General features: G+C 41.8%; 1 protein-coding gene across 7 annotated transcripts in view; it reads right to left on the bottom strand.

Annotated features, from left to right (window-relative positions):
• Window positions 1-7,300: 7,300 nt before the first annotated feature.
• The window catches only part of LOC309718494 (uncharacterized protein), a 38,319-nt gene continuing 31,133 nt past the window's right edge, over window positions 7,301-14,486 (bottom strand). For 3 of the 7 annotated variants that reach the window (XM_082553797.1, XM_082553798.1, XM_082553800.1), the window contains exons 13-20: window positions 14,084-14,248; window positions 12,957-13,056; window positions 12,590-12,721; window positions 10,995-11,081; window positions 10,720-10,818; window positions 9,716-9,757; window positions 9,279-9,318; window positions 7,301-8,648 (exon numbers count right to left, since the gene is read on the bottom strand). In XM_082553797.1, the coding sequence (XP_082409923.1) occupies window positions 9,282-9,318; window positions 9,716-9,757; window positions 10,720-10,818; window positions 10,995-11,081; window positions 12,590-12,721; window positions 12,957-13,056; window positions 14,084-14,248 (662 nt within the window). In that variant the 3' untranslated portion in view covers window positions 7,301-8,648; window positions 9,279-9,281. Of the gene's footprint in view, window positions 8,649-9,278; window positions 9,319-9,715; window positions 9,758-10,123; window positions 10,519-10,719; window positions 10,819-10,994; window positions 11,082-12,589; window positions 12,722-12,956; window positions 13,057-14,083; window positions 14,249-14,486 lie in introns of those variants that run through there. The other 4 variants (XM_082553799.1, XM_082553801.1, XM_082553803.1 and 1 more) reach the window with 4 other exon arrangements.

Below are 14,486 nucleotides of genomic sequence, written 5' to 3'. Positions count from 1 at the left end.
TTTTTCCATTTAGTCATTGTTTTAGGTGTAGTGTCACTTGACTATTCTATCGGTCATGCCCAAATAATACAGCAGATATCTACAAGGAGATAAGTTTGTTCAACAGAGTATGTCTTATTAAGTGATGTATTGTGAATTTTCCAACATTGTCCTAACAAAAATTAGGACCCTTTCCCCCGCTTTTTTTCTACTTTGTGTAGAACATATGTGAGCTGCTTCTCAAAACATTATGTATAAATGAGAGAAAGATTGGTACTTTAAAGAAACCATTGATGCTCTTCTGGACTGGAATATCTTTTTTCAATTAAAATGAATGTTTTTTGTGATGGTGGAATTTTTACCTTTATGATTACAGAAGTCAAAACATCAGATGATGATAGCTTACCATCTAAACTCCCCATCTCTTGGCAAGTCTGAATTAGAGGTCTCAGCTGTATCTGCCTCTCTAGTAGATTTGCTTAAAGAGGAGATAGCTTATTATTATTAGGTACATATTCCCTGACATTCTAGAGGTCAACCTTGCACAGTGTGTGACATTAAAGGGCATAACTTATAGAAATGGAATGGTACTGGCCCAAAGGGCAGCAGGTGGATTGCCAGAATACTGAAAAACCATATCTGCATTGTACCACAGCATATTCTACATTGTCAGAGAGCTTGGTGGCTGGTACAGAGAGCACGACACAGCTTTTGAGCTCAGCCCAGTATCCACAAGAATATACACTCTGTGAACTCCTTGATACTTATCCATTGGTTGGCTATGAGATTGGATCAGTCCACATTGTAACTTTAAAAAGGCATATAGAATTAAAAGGTGTTCATATAAGTGTAATAGCTTCAGTAGCATGTATTTCATTAAATAAATTCTTCTTTTTTTTATGTCTGATCTTTATAACTTTGAGTATTGGGTATGGATAGCTTTATGAAAACTAAACTGAAATGATTCTTTCTGAATGTCTGATATTTAATTCTTTTTTTCCTACAGAGTCCTATGGGGAGTCCTATGGTCCTAAAGACTGTTTTGGCTGACGGAACCTGTCGAAGGCTCGCTCTCTAATGGAGCGCCTGAATCAACTGAGGATCTCATCGTTGAAGTCAAGAGACAGTGTTGTCTTCAGGGCAGTTTCAGACTTCAGTTTATGGATTTCTTGCTTGGGAATGAGTTTCCTAACCTCACCTCAGTTTCAGAAGTAGCAGACAAAGGGACTCTTAAAGCTATTGACATGTCAAAGCCCACCACATGGACATAAAAAAAGAGTAACAGAGTTGGTGAAACTCAAGATGGAAAAGACTTTTTCATACAGAAGACATGAAGTTGTTCGTGATGCACCAATGGTGGAGGCTTTCATGGCAAGATGGCCTGCTCTAATTGATTTCCATGAGGTAAGGTTTGCCTCATACACGGTGTTCTTGTGGTATTAGCCTAAAATGGTTAAGGCACAGTTGTTATTTGACAGCCCATTTCTTCAGCATGAGTGATTGCAGCCTTCTTCCAGGTATTAAACCTTTGAAGCTCATTCCTCTGTGCTCATGTTTTCAGATCAACGCTGAGTTTAAGAGAATTGCCACCATCCCCCCTCAGACAAAGTTCGTGGCTCAGCTGGCTCTCCACTTGGACAACCTGGTGAAGTTGGTCAACAGAAGATGAGAGCTTGGACTAATACTGAAAATAATTGTGGCATAAATGGATAATGTAAGTGATAAAGCCTCAACATTCACTTAACATGATCCTCTTTGGATGAAACTTTACAATTGTGGAAGATTTCAAATGTTTTCCCATGATAAATTCTCTCATTTTGTATTTTTACATCTGCTTGTTTTTTTAACCTTCACTTTGTCAACTTATTATTAATTGCCAGTAAACCTATTATTAATTTGTGTGCCTTTACTTTAAAAACATTTATGTAAAGTACACTAATAAAACTTAAATGAAGGACAAGGGCTGAATGAAGATGCTAATTACATACATTTCATTTCAGTGTGAAGATGTTGATGCTGAGTGTGTATCTACATGGGTGAAGACGCTGGCTTATCCAGGAGTATGTGGTATGTACTTGTCTTTTTTTTCCTCTTTTTTCGGACTTTCCACAGTGTCATATTACTTACTTGGCATGAAATGACTAACATGGCTTCTTTTTTACAGGGCATGGAAGAACGTGCCATCAGTGAGATTGTTGAAGACACCACTGTTTGAATTTATCTTCTTAAAGAGCAAGCTTCAGCAGATAAACAAGAGTTGTCCTTTCAGGCATCAGGGTGGCGAAGAATTTGGATAATGTAGCATTTGCTGTGATAATGCTATTTGGACTCATGTATGCATTAAACCTTGCCTACCCTGCGGACCTTCGCTACAACTTTGATGTTTTCCAGAAGGTTTTCATGGAACTGGATGGAGCTAAACTCTCTAAAGTTCTTGCTTTAAAAAACCCATCTGTTTCATTGAGAAGTCAAAGACTGCACTTCTGCAATTCTTTGCAGTTTTTCATTTTGTGTTCAGTAACGTTATACTGCTTATGTTTTTATTGCTTTCCCCTCATGTGACTGCAATGCAGGATGATTTTTCCTTTTGGTATCGTGTTGTAAGAAATTTTTACTGACGATTTTTAGCAATATGTTCTAAATCAACCTTAATGTCCTGCTTACATGTTTAAAATGAAGATTAAAATTCATGTAGGTGTTTGGTATTAGTTGTGTAACAATGTCATTTAAGGCTCAACTTAGTTGAAATCTTGTACAGGTAAATACTTGTACAGAAGCTGAAACTGTTGTCAAATAACACACAAGTTATATTTGTGTAAATCTGTTTATTCATAAAAGCGTGTTGCTTTTTTTCAGGTAGTCTTAATTTAGTTTACATTTTCAATTGTGTAATTAATACAAATGTTATATGTAAGAGATGACAGGATCATCTATAAGCACTTTCTTTTATTTGCTGCTAAGGTCAGTTTTTTGTGAAACATTTGCAAATATATTCTCAAACTAACTTTTTCTTTTAGTTATTTCTGCAGGCTATCTTTAAAAATGTGTTAACAAGTTTATATGGATGCGATTTTGGACTTGTTCATGGCAGAATTGCTGCTTTCACTGCTGTTACAGTTTAATAAAGGTGTATTGTTCAGTAGCACTCAGTCTTTGCCTTTTTTGTCAATAATGATCAGTTAATATTTCAATTGAAAAAATTAAGTAGGATTTAAAGCCATAATTTGTCTTGCAAGAACATAATTGTAATTGCAATGTGTTTACATTACGTAATATCATTGCGTACCACTGGCAAATAAAAATAAGTTGGTGTTAAATATTAAAATATATTGACATTATGCAATACATTGATATTATGATAATAGATTAATATTAGTACATCAAACATGATTTTTTAAAGTAATCTGATGTAAATAAAATACTTTGATGTGACAAGCATTAATTACTTGAGGGAAAGTGGAAAATTGGCCCTGGGTGAGGGACCAGACAAAGAGCGATTCATAAGACCCTTATGAAAAGGAAACCGAGGGAACAGTTTACCCTGCCCGGGATAGGGTTACCGGGGCCCCGCCCTGGAGCCAGGCCCGGGGAGGGTGCCCGAGGGCGAGCGTCTGGTGGCCGGGCCTTAGTCCATGGGGCCCGGCCGGGCACAGCCCGAAGAGGAGACATGGGCCCATCCTCCCGCAGGCCCACCACCCGCAGGAGGCGCCATAGGGGTCGGGTGCATTGTGTGCCGGGTGGTGGCCAGGAGCGGAGGCCCTGGCGGACTGACCCCCGGCTGCCAAGACTGGCAATAGGGACATGGAATGTCACCTCTCTGGTGGGGAAGGAGCCTGAGTTAGTGCGTGAGGTTGAGAGGTACCGGCTAGATATAGTCGGGCTCACCTCTACACATGGCTTGGGCTCTGGAACCAGTCTCCTGGAGAGGGGCTGGACTGTCTCAGTCTGGAGTTGCCCCTGGTGAGAGACGGCGGGCTGGGGTGGGTATCCTAATATCCCCTCGGCTTGCTGCCGGTGCATTGGGGTTTTTCCCGGTGGACGAGAGGGTTTGTTCCCTGCGCCTTAGGGTCGGGGAACGGGTCCTGACTGTCATCTGCGCTTATGCGCCGAGTGGCAGTTCAGAGTACCCCGCCTTCTTAGAGTCCCTGGGGGGGGGGGGGGGGGGGGGGTGCTGGAGGGTGCTCCACCTGGAGACTCTGTTGTCCTGCTGGGAGACTTCAATGCTCACGTGGGTAGCGACAGCGAGACCTGGAGGGGCGTGATTGGGAGGAACGGCCTCCCTGATCTGAACCCGAGCGGTGCTCTGTTATTGGACTTCTGTGCTAATCACAGTTTGGCCATAACGAACACACTGTTCGAACATAAGAGTGTCCATAAGTGCACGTGGCACCAGGACACTCTAGGCCGTAGGTCGATGATCGATTTTGTAATCGTATCAGCAGACCTGCGACCATATGTTCTGGACACTCGGGTAAAGAGAGGGGCTGAGCTGTCAACTGATCACCACCTGGTGGTGAGTTGGATCAGGTGGCGGGGGAGGTCGCTGGACAGACCTGGTGCACCTAAACGCGTAGTGAGGGTGTGCTGGGAACGTCTAGCAGAGGCCCCAGTCCGCGAGATCTTCAACGCACACCTCCGGCAGAGCTTCAACAGCATTCCGAGGGAGACTGGGGACATTGAGTCCGAATGGACCATGTTCAGCGTCTCCATTGCCGAAGCTGCTGCATTGAGCTGCGGCCGCAAGGTGGTTGGTGCCTGCCGTGGTGGTAATCCCCGAACCAAATGGTGGACACCAGAGGTGAAGGGAGCCACCAGGCTGAAGAAGGAGAACTATCGGGCTTGGTTAGCCTGTGGGACTCCGGAGGCAGCCGACAGGTATCGACAGGCCAAGCGGAATGCGGCTCGGGCAGTGGCTGAAGCAAAAACTCGGGTGTGGGAGGAGTTCGGAGAGGCCATGGAAAAAGACTTTCGGACTGCCTCGAAGAGATTCTGGCAAACCGTCAGACGTCTCAGGAGGGGAAAGCGGTGCTCTACCTGCACTGTGAATAGTGCTGGCGGAGCGCTGCTGACGTCGACTGAGAAAATTGTCAGGCGGTGGAAGGAATACTTCGAGGACCTCCTTAATCCCACTGACACGTCTTCCGAGGAGGAAGCAGAGTCTGGGGATGAGGGGAATGACCCGCCAATTTCCGGGTGCGAGGTCACTGAGGCAGTTAAACAACTCCTTGGTGGCAGAGCCCCTGGTGTTGATGAGGTCCGCCCCGAGTTCCTGAAGGCTCTGGACGTTGTAGGGCTGTCCTGGTTGACACGCCTCTGCAATGTTGCGTGGAGATCAGGGGCAGTACCTGTGGACTGGCAGATCGGGGTGGTGGTCCCCATCTTTAAGAAAGGGGACCGGAGGGTGTGTTCCAACTACAGGGGGATCACACTCCTCAGCCTCCCTGGGAAAGTCTATGCCAGGGTGCTGGAAAGGAGAGTTCGTCCGTTAGTCGAACCTCGGATACAGGAGGAACAATGCGGTTTTCGTCCTGGTCGCGGAACACTGGACCAGCTCTTTATCCTCTCCAGGATACTTGAGGGTGCATGGGAGTTTGCCCAACCAGTCTACATGTGTTTTGTGGACTTGGAGAAGGCATTCGACCGTGTCCCTCGGGGTGTCCTGTGGGAGGTGTTGCGGGAATATGGGGTGTCTGGCCCATTGCTACGGGCCATTCGATCCCTATACAACCGTTGCAAGAGCTTGGTTCGCATTGCCGGCAATAAGTCGGACTCATTCCTGGTGGGTGATGGGCTCCGCCAGGGCTGCCCTTTGTCTCCGGTTCTGTTCATAATTTTTATGGACAGGATTTCTAGGCGCAGCCAAGTGGCGGAGGGCTTTCGCTTTGGTGGCCTCAGAATCTCATCTCTGATTTTTGCAGATGATGTGGTTCTGTTGGCTTCATCGGGTGAGGGCCTCCAGCTCGCACTGGAACGGTTCGCAGCCGAGTGTGAAGCAGCGGGAATGAGGATCAGCACCTCCAAATCTGAGGCCATGGTTCTCAGCCGGAAAAGGGTGGAGTGCCCACTCCGGGTCGGGGATGAGTTCCTGCCCCAAGTGGAGGAGTTCAAGTATCTCGGGGTCTTGTTCGCGAGTGATGGAAGAAGGGAGCCGGAGATCGACAGATGGATTGGGGCTGCAGCTGCAGTAATGCGGACGCTGCACCGGTCCGTCGTGGTGAAGAGGGAGCTGAGTGTAAAAGCGAAGCTCTCAATTTACCGGTCGATCTACGTCCCTACCCTCACCTATGGCCACGAGCTGTGGGTAGTGACCGAAAGAACGAGATCGCGGATACAAGCGGCAGAAATGAGCTTCCTCCGAAGGGTGGCTGGCCTCTCCCTTAGAGATAGGGTGAGAAGTTCGGCCATCCGGGAGGGGCTCAGAGTAGAGCAGCTGCTGCTCCACATCGAAAGGAGCCAGCTGAGGTGGTTCGGGCATCTGACAAGGATGCCCCCTGGGCGCCTCCTGGGTGAGGTGTTCCAGGCATGTCCCACCGGGAGGAGGCCCCGGGGCAGACCCAGGACACGCTGGAGAGATTATATCTCTCGGCTGGCCTGGGAACGCCTTGGTATTCCCCCGGATAAGCTGGAGGAGGTGGCTGGGGAGAGGGAGGTCTGGGCCTTTTTGCTTAGGCTGCTGCCCCCGCGACCCGGCCCCGGACAAAGCGGATGAAGATGGATGGATGGATGGATGAAAGTGGAAAATTAAGTCAGTCATACTTATTCATATTATGTGGGACCGATGTACACAATAAAATCAAGTAAATTGAAAGAACTTTTTTTTTCAGTGTGTAAAACATGTTAAATCAGCCAGCAAAATTCTTTTACGTGGCTTTTACGGGGCGATCGTGGCTCAAGAGTTGGGAGTTCGCCTTGTAATCGGAAGGTTGCTGGTTCGAGCCCCGGCTTGGACAGTCTCGGTCGTTGTGTCCTTGGGCAAGACACCTCACCCGTTGCCTACTGGTGGTGGTCAGAGGGCCCGGTGGCGCCAGTGTCCGGCAGCCTCGCCTCTGTCAGTGCGCCCCAGGGTGGCTGTGGCTACAATGTAGCTTGTAGCCACCAGTGTGTGAATGTGTGCGTGAATGGGTGGATGACTGGATATGTAAAGCGCTTTGGGGTCCTTAGGGACTAGTAAAGCGCTATATAAATACAGGCCATTTACCATTTACATGTAATTAATACCAATTTCCTTTAATATCACTGTTTTCTTTTATTGATCATTTTAATTATTAGTAAATTATTAGAAAAATTAGAGAAAACACTGTTTGAGAGGAACATATTTTTAATGAACTAAGTAATTTTACATATTTTACAACACATGAGTACCATGCAAGCCACAAATAAACAAACATGTACAAATAAATAAAGCGATATGGTCTAACTTGCACAGTGGACACTTTCTACAAAGTATCTCATTAAGTAATATAGACGGTATTTCCTCACCAGCACCCAAGAATATTTGTCTGTCTCACACACACACACACACACACACACACACACACACACACAAATGTACTGTACCAGCACAGTGCTCCGCTTTTGGGTGTGTGTGCATGTGTCAGAGTAATTTCAAGCTAAAAGCATGCAACACACAACTTCTGTTACAGCACAGCTCTTCTACTTTATTCTCACAGTGACACATGGGTTGTAAACATTTCATATAAAGATTGACTGAGGTGCTAAATGAGATGTTGACATAATGTCAATCCTTGCTTTAAATGGAGCGGCCCAGACCTTTGAAAACTATTACAAATTGGGTTGGCCCTTCTATTTCCTGTCAGTGTGGACAGGAGGGATTTATGTGTGCAAACAAAAATGTTAGCAAACAGACGGGATGTTGAAGCATTAACTGAAATAACATGCAGAATTCATGTTTTCTACTCATTTTAGGACTACATGTATAAAGACAAATACTTCATGTGTACTGAATATTGATTAGCAAGTGGCATCCCGTGCCAGAACGCAGATCTAGTGTCTAACACAGACTGCTGCGTTAGCTTCGTTTTACCTACTGTGACATAATTTAATTTGAAAATACTTCAATAAATGTCTTTAAAGTAAATTACATCTCCTGTAAGCTTAGTGTGCCTTCGCCTCATTTTTGTGGCTTTTTTTAGATGGGATGCTAGTACTACTCAAAAACATCACTGTGGCTTTTGAAAATACGCTACTACAATAACCCAGAGTTAATTATCAATACATGATTGTTGTTAATACATGTAAGTTACAAGCCAATAACAAGTACCCTTAAAGGCAATCTATAATATGAGTTGCATGGTAAACAAAAAAGTTGAAGTAAAAGAAAACAAATGGAGAACATAATGAAGTGCTGAGAGTACTGTATTATAGTATAAAGCATTTCCCTTCAGCACACCACAGTACAGTCTCTGCACCACAACCACAGTATTACTGTATATTCGGAACCCTCAGATCTGAATTAGATTTTTCCTGATGTATTGCACCACAGCATCATTCTCTCTGAGTTACATGTTGTTGTAACAGCTCAGCATGTTTTATACTACAGGCTGGCTTCAAATTCAGAGATGCTGTCCTCAAGTACAGCATAACACGGGGAGGAGAAGAAGGGTAGCAGCCAATTATCTCGTCACACAGCAGAGTTCCCCTTGTTGACTCTAAGGGGAGAGATAAGAAGGAAAAGAAATGATTGCAACATATCCACTTTACAGTAAAACATTTACAGTAAAATAATAGCACAAAAACTACATCCAACTTCCATGTCACAGGTCAGTAGTGTAGAGACGTACTACCTCAGACTAACCAGAGGTGGAAGGAACAGTTTATCTTTGAGAAAATGTGGTGTTTTTAAAAAATTCACCTCCCCCAAATTTCTGATTTTGCAAAAACTAGGTTTTATAACACAGGTCAGAAACAACCATGATATTTAATCAAAATACAGAAGCCTAACCCGTTGTGTTTGGATGTTCTACCACATTTCTACCATACTTGAGGTTTTGCATATACTAGCATTGGAATATTTCAATAAATTTCCCCTTGTTTGTCTCTAACAGTAGTTAGAGACAAATCAGTACTTTCTCAAAAGGACCTGGGCAGGTTTAAAAGCTAACAGCCTAGTTGATCATTCTGGGAAGGATCTGCAAGACACGATATGACACATCACAACGCAACACAAACAACACAACACAGTATATTAACTTAGTAATAAAAAAAGAAGAAGAAGTGTATGTGTATTGCACACTGTTATTATTGCACAAACGGTTAAACGGGAGCAGCAGAGTACTTACCACTTACTCTGCTGCTGTGTCCTGCAATTCTGTGTCCAGTCTGGTTTAGCATTAGGTTGAAAGTCAGAAAGCAAAAGTAAGTGACGGATGTTAACTGAGCAACTATACTGTCAGTAGACATGCAAAAGCTGGGGATCAGTAGCCTATATCGACACTTGCACTGACAAATGAATTGATAAAAATAAAAACAAGCACTGGTGCTCAAAGGTGAGAGTATTCAAGGTCAAAGCAATGTACTGCAATGCATGGGGTGTAACAGTTTGCCTCAACATGAGTCAATATTTCAATCATCAAAATGCTTTTTTTTTTTAAATGTGCCTTTGTATTGGATAAGAAGACAGTCAAAGGTTAGTCTCAGCATGAGAAAATTAATGAAGGATTTTCAGGGAGAATTAGACATAACCAACTCATAGAAAGAGGCAGATTAAGTGGTTTACCTCGTGCATGCAAATTTGTTCAAACTCCTCTCCTGGTCATACCTTTGGGCAGAAAAATTTGTAAACATGCCTAAAGCACTTAAGATGACAATCTGCACTGATTGGTTTAAATTTTTAAGGAAATTCAGTGAATTTCCTGAGTAGATTTGCAAAAAACAATTTGTCTCTAAAATGCAATTACAGAAGTAAGAGTATTTGAAGACTTAGATAAATATTCAAACATAGTTGCAACTACAATAATGGTTGTAAAATGCCACATGCACCACACATTAAATATATCGTTGAGGACTTTTATTCTGCACTAGGGGTGTCAAACTCATTTCAGGCTGTGGGCCACAGAACATCCAATTTAACCTAAAGAAGTCAAAATTGCTTAACAACCAAAAAAAAACAAACCAAACCTGTAAATTGTTTCCCTTTCTTTTTATTTAATGAAGTTTAACTACAAATTAATTAAACGATCTAGTTTTAAAAGTGATGATTAGCAACTTGAGGTACCTGAAGAAAAAATAAGTGCAATCAGTTTTTCCAGAAAATCTGGTATACACTAGTAAATCAAAGGAACCCGTCAAAACAGCTCTCTGGTCCTACACATTAACAAACAAAGGCATGAGTACAGAAAAAAATAAATCATACAATTAAAACAGAGTAATATCTTTGTTTTTAAGAAGGCTTTAAAACTTCTGATTTTTTACTGTATCCAATAGGCTGGAGTGGATTCGTTTCAAGGCCAGTTTTGGGAAAAAGTTTGATTGACTTGTTTAGAACAGGAATGTCAGAAACCAACGGGCTTTCGGTTTTCACTAGATGAAAGAAAGGTAAATTTAATTACATAGGGCTGAACACCAGTCAGGTAAGTTTAACACCCAGAAACTTCACAACAATGTATTATGTGCAAGATGTGGTTCGGTTGTGGTTTGTTTCCCCCGAAGTCCTTGGCTAAATGCCATGATCAACCATGATCAACAACCAATGGCATTTATATTAATGACAGGCTGGCTCACCTGACAATGCTGTGAGGTATATGCACATACTCCATAGGAATGATTTCTCCGAGCTCCTGCAGACTATGCACATACTTGATCTTACTGCTGAACTTGGAACTGAAGGAAATAGAAATCAAAAAGAGTTACAGTAAAAAATGGTTTTGCTAAATGCTACATGATAATCCTTTCTAATGAAGATCTCCATGACTTTGACTGCAATTAAATTATAAATGAATCTGAATGAATTTCAATAGCTGGGAGAGTCGTGCAAATAGCAATTACAACTCTGAGACCTTATGAAGGGTCTGGTAATTCCTAGCAAAGTCCGTATGAACCAGGATGGATGAACAATGATGAACATCTTTAGGTTTTTCTTCAGTCTGCGGGACAAAACAGTCAGGAATTACACAAAAGAGGAGTACAATTGCACTGATGACTATAGCTTATCATTGATATCTACTGATACAATGCTTTTCAGACCGGAGTCACAAAGCGTTTTAAAGAAAGTAATCTAAGATTATACAAAATACAAGAAAACAAAGACAAAACAAACATTTTGAAAGAAGAAAATGGAGTACATTAGCAACAGGATTAACAGCAGGAAGATCAGACTGTTTCTTTCACATTTGCGCAGCGTTTTACATTTTTTCTTTTGCTGTTTCTTTTAATGGCCGGAACACGAAAAGAGAGAAAAGCCATGTTCTGCAATAATAAATCATATTACTCACATGCGGGTTTGCTCAGAGAGCCTCCTTATTATATAAAGTTTATTTACACTACTGAACTTATAGTCCACCATTTTATTTGAGTTTGAAATATTTGCATCAACAAAGCTACCTTCTTACAACATTTAGATTTGGGAATGAAAACTGCATTCTCCTTAGAGTATACACAACTAGAAATACCGTAGAGCAGGGGTGGCCAACACCAGGCCTCGAGAGCCGGTGTCCTGCAGGTTTTAGATATCACCCTGGGTCATTACCAGGCCTCTGGAGAACTTCAAGAAATGTTGAGGAGGTAATTTAACCACTGAAATCAGCTGTGATGGATCAAAGATACATCTAAAACCTACAGGACACCGGCTCTCGAGGCCTGGACCGCTCGAGATTCACGTGAACACGCAGAATCTCGAGGCATGGACGGAGAATCGTTGGCTGTCACCCCCAATGGTTACGTCACCAAATCATAGCCAGTGCATTTCCAGATTGGAAAACCTCCACGTTCAATATAATTATACAGAACTAAACTGATTACAGCACATAGGTTATTTCAATATGGGAAATATTAAAGTAGTGGCTGTTTTGCAGCAGTGAACTTTCATGGTTTACAGCCAACTACCTAATCACACTAAACTACTTGGTCCTTACATCTATGACTGCATTTTTTGTCGTTTTCATTTTTCTTTTATAATACGTTTATTGTCAAGACAGATAACAAAAGAAACCAGAAAAGGTAGATTATAAAAAAAAACCTCTAACATCTATTCGACATGACTTTGGCTTAAAAAGGCTTTTAAAATGTTGTTAAAAAGGCTTTTAAAAATGTTTTTGTCTGTGTGTGTGGTTTGTTTTGGTTTCGCTATGATCGAAAATGTCCAAGCTTGAGTAGTGCGCTGCCAAAGTGTAAAGGTTAATGACGCCAGAAAAATGGTTGCTGCACTGCGGGGATTTTAAACTAAACTACACTAAACCAGACTGAATTGAAGTTTCAATTTAATCAGTTCACTATATTTTAAAGGTGTTTTTTAGGGTCAAGTGAGTTTTTTTTTTTAGAAATCATAATACACACTATCAATGAAAACTTAACATGCATATAATCTGTAATGAAATCACATGGTACATATACTACGGCATTACATTTGCAATAAACATATCTGTGTTAATATTACCTTCTGTCTATCATTTGGTAGCACCTTTTCATCCAGGTAAAACCAGGCATTCTCCTGCGAGGTGTGGCACCATTTAGATATACAATTATGTAATCCTCAGCCACCATTAATTCCAGTGTACTTATCACATATCTACAAAGAGAAGGAGAACAAAATACAGTGGATTAGACATGTTTATTTATTTTAGACATTGTGACTGTAGCAAAGTTTTCTTTTCGTCACTTCAATGACATGTGAGAAGCTTTGGTTAAGAGATGAAACACGGGCGTGATGTACATAAAAACAGAGCTACACACAGAGAGCAGCGGCAGAAAGACACGCCAGCGTACGCTAACCCAGAAGCACGGTCATTTTTGAATGTACTTACAGAAAAAGGTTTTCCATGACATAATTGTAATTGTCACAGTTGCTCTCTGGTAGGAAACATGCAGCAAACACAATGATGGCTTTCTGTTCAGCGTAATAACCTGAAACATGAGAGACACAAACATGACTATCACGTTACATATCAATCATAATACAAATCATTTTTCTAACATTCTTGTCCGGTTTATAACTAATTCAAGGCCTATCAGTTAAAAAAGCAATTACTATTATTATTTTTGTGGTTGACACATGGGTCAATGTGAGTGGGACTTTACCCTCACTATTAAACATTCAGTCCCATCAATAAGAAAGAGTCCTCTACTTAACCCCATCACATATTTATACTTCTCACACTTTATATACTTTTTCAGTCTCAGCCAAACAAGAGTCTAGTCTGACATCTGATAAACTCTGATTACACAGCAAAGTTTTTGGTAATCATCAGAAACCCCAACACACTTTTCTAAACTAGTTTTCATTCTGATTTCAGATCTGATTTTAGTTTTCTTTTCAGTTACATCAACTTTTTAATTATGTGTAATATCAGTTTGCAACGGACTTGCATGCGGTTTTTATTAAACGGCATGCACCAATCAAGTAATTGTTTCAATATTTTCAGTGCGAAGTCAGATAGACACACACTGTGGCATAGATATAATGATCCGCGTCAGTCGGCTACCACTTTTTCTTAGGTTTTTGCTGTCAACAGAAAGACTGATAAAACAACAGCATTTTTTTATCAGTCTTTATCAGTTTTTATCAGTTTTATAGTTTAATTAATTAAATGATATTAAAATGAAGACAGAATCTTTTTTGCCTCCACAGACAAGTAAAACTATGCATTATTAACATTATTTATTAACATCTACACCATCATAACGTCTGTTTTATTCAGCAGAAAAAGTTGTATCAAAGCACAGGGGAAACTTCAGAGAGGGCTGATATTCTCGCTTTTCGTCATTGCAGCCACCACACACACACACACACACACACACACACACACACACACACACACACACACACTTTAGTTGTATGATTCAACTAAAAAGATGAGAAACAGCAAGATAACTGCAAGGGAGGCTCATCCAATGCTATCAACTGAAAGCTGTCGTAGCTGTGTTTACGTACCTCCATGAGAAATGACTCTTTTGTAGGGTTCAATGCACTTCATATCAATGCGGTGCTCCTGCTCTCCGATCACCACGCTCCTCCACAGCCTGCTTTCCTCTGCTGCTCTGTGGCCTGGATCTCTTGATGCCGCTCCGCCACCCAAAACGGACTCCTCTGAGTCCCCTGAGGTGACATAAGATCGAATCAAATACATATTAACAGTTTGATTTTAATTTAATAGACAACATATAGTGGAGAGCTGATGGGCCAGTAGTTTTGACACGAGGCTGACAAGCTGTGTCTTTACTTTTTTCACAATTTACCCTTAACTCCTATCTGTAAAAATTGCATGCTGTAAAAAACCTGTAAAATAGTCTTTGTATTTTTTAATTGTGGCTGTTCCAATGAGAATGTGTCTGCT

Source organism: Aulonocara stuartgranti (assembly GCF_965226115.1).
Source record: "Aulonocara stuartgranti genome assembly, chromosome: 12".
Lineage (NCBI taxonomy): Eukaryota > Metazoa > Chordata > Actinopteri > Cichliformes > Cichlidae > Aulonocara > Aulonocara stuartgranti.
Note: the sequence above shows the minus strand (reverse complement) of the source record. Positions and strands in the feature narration are given on the sequence as shown.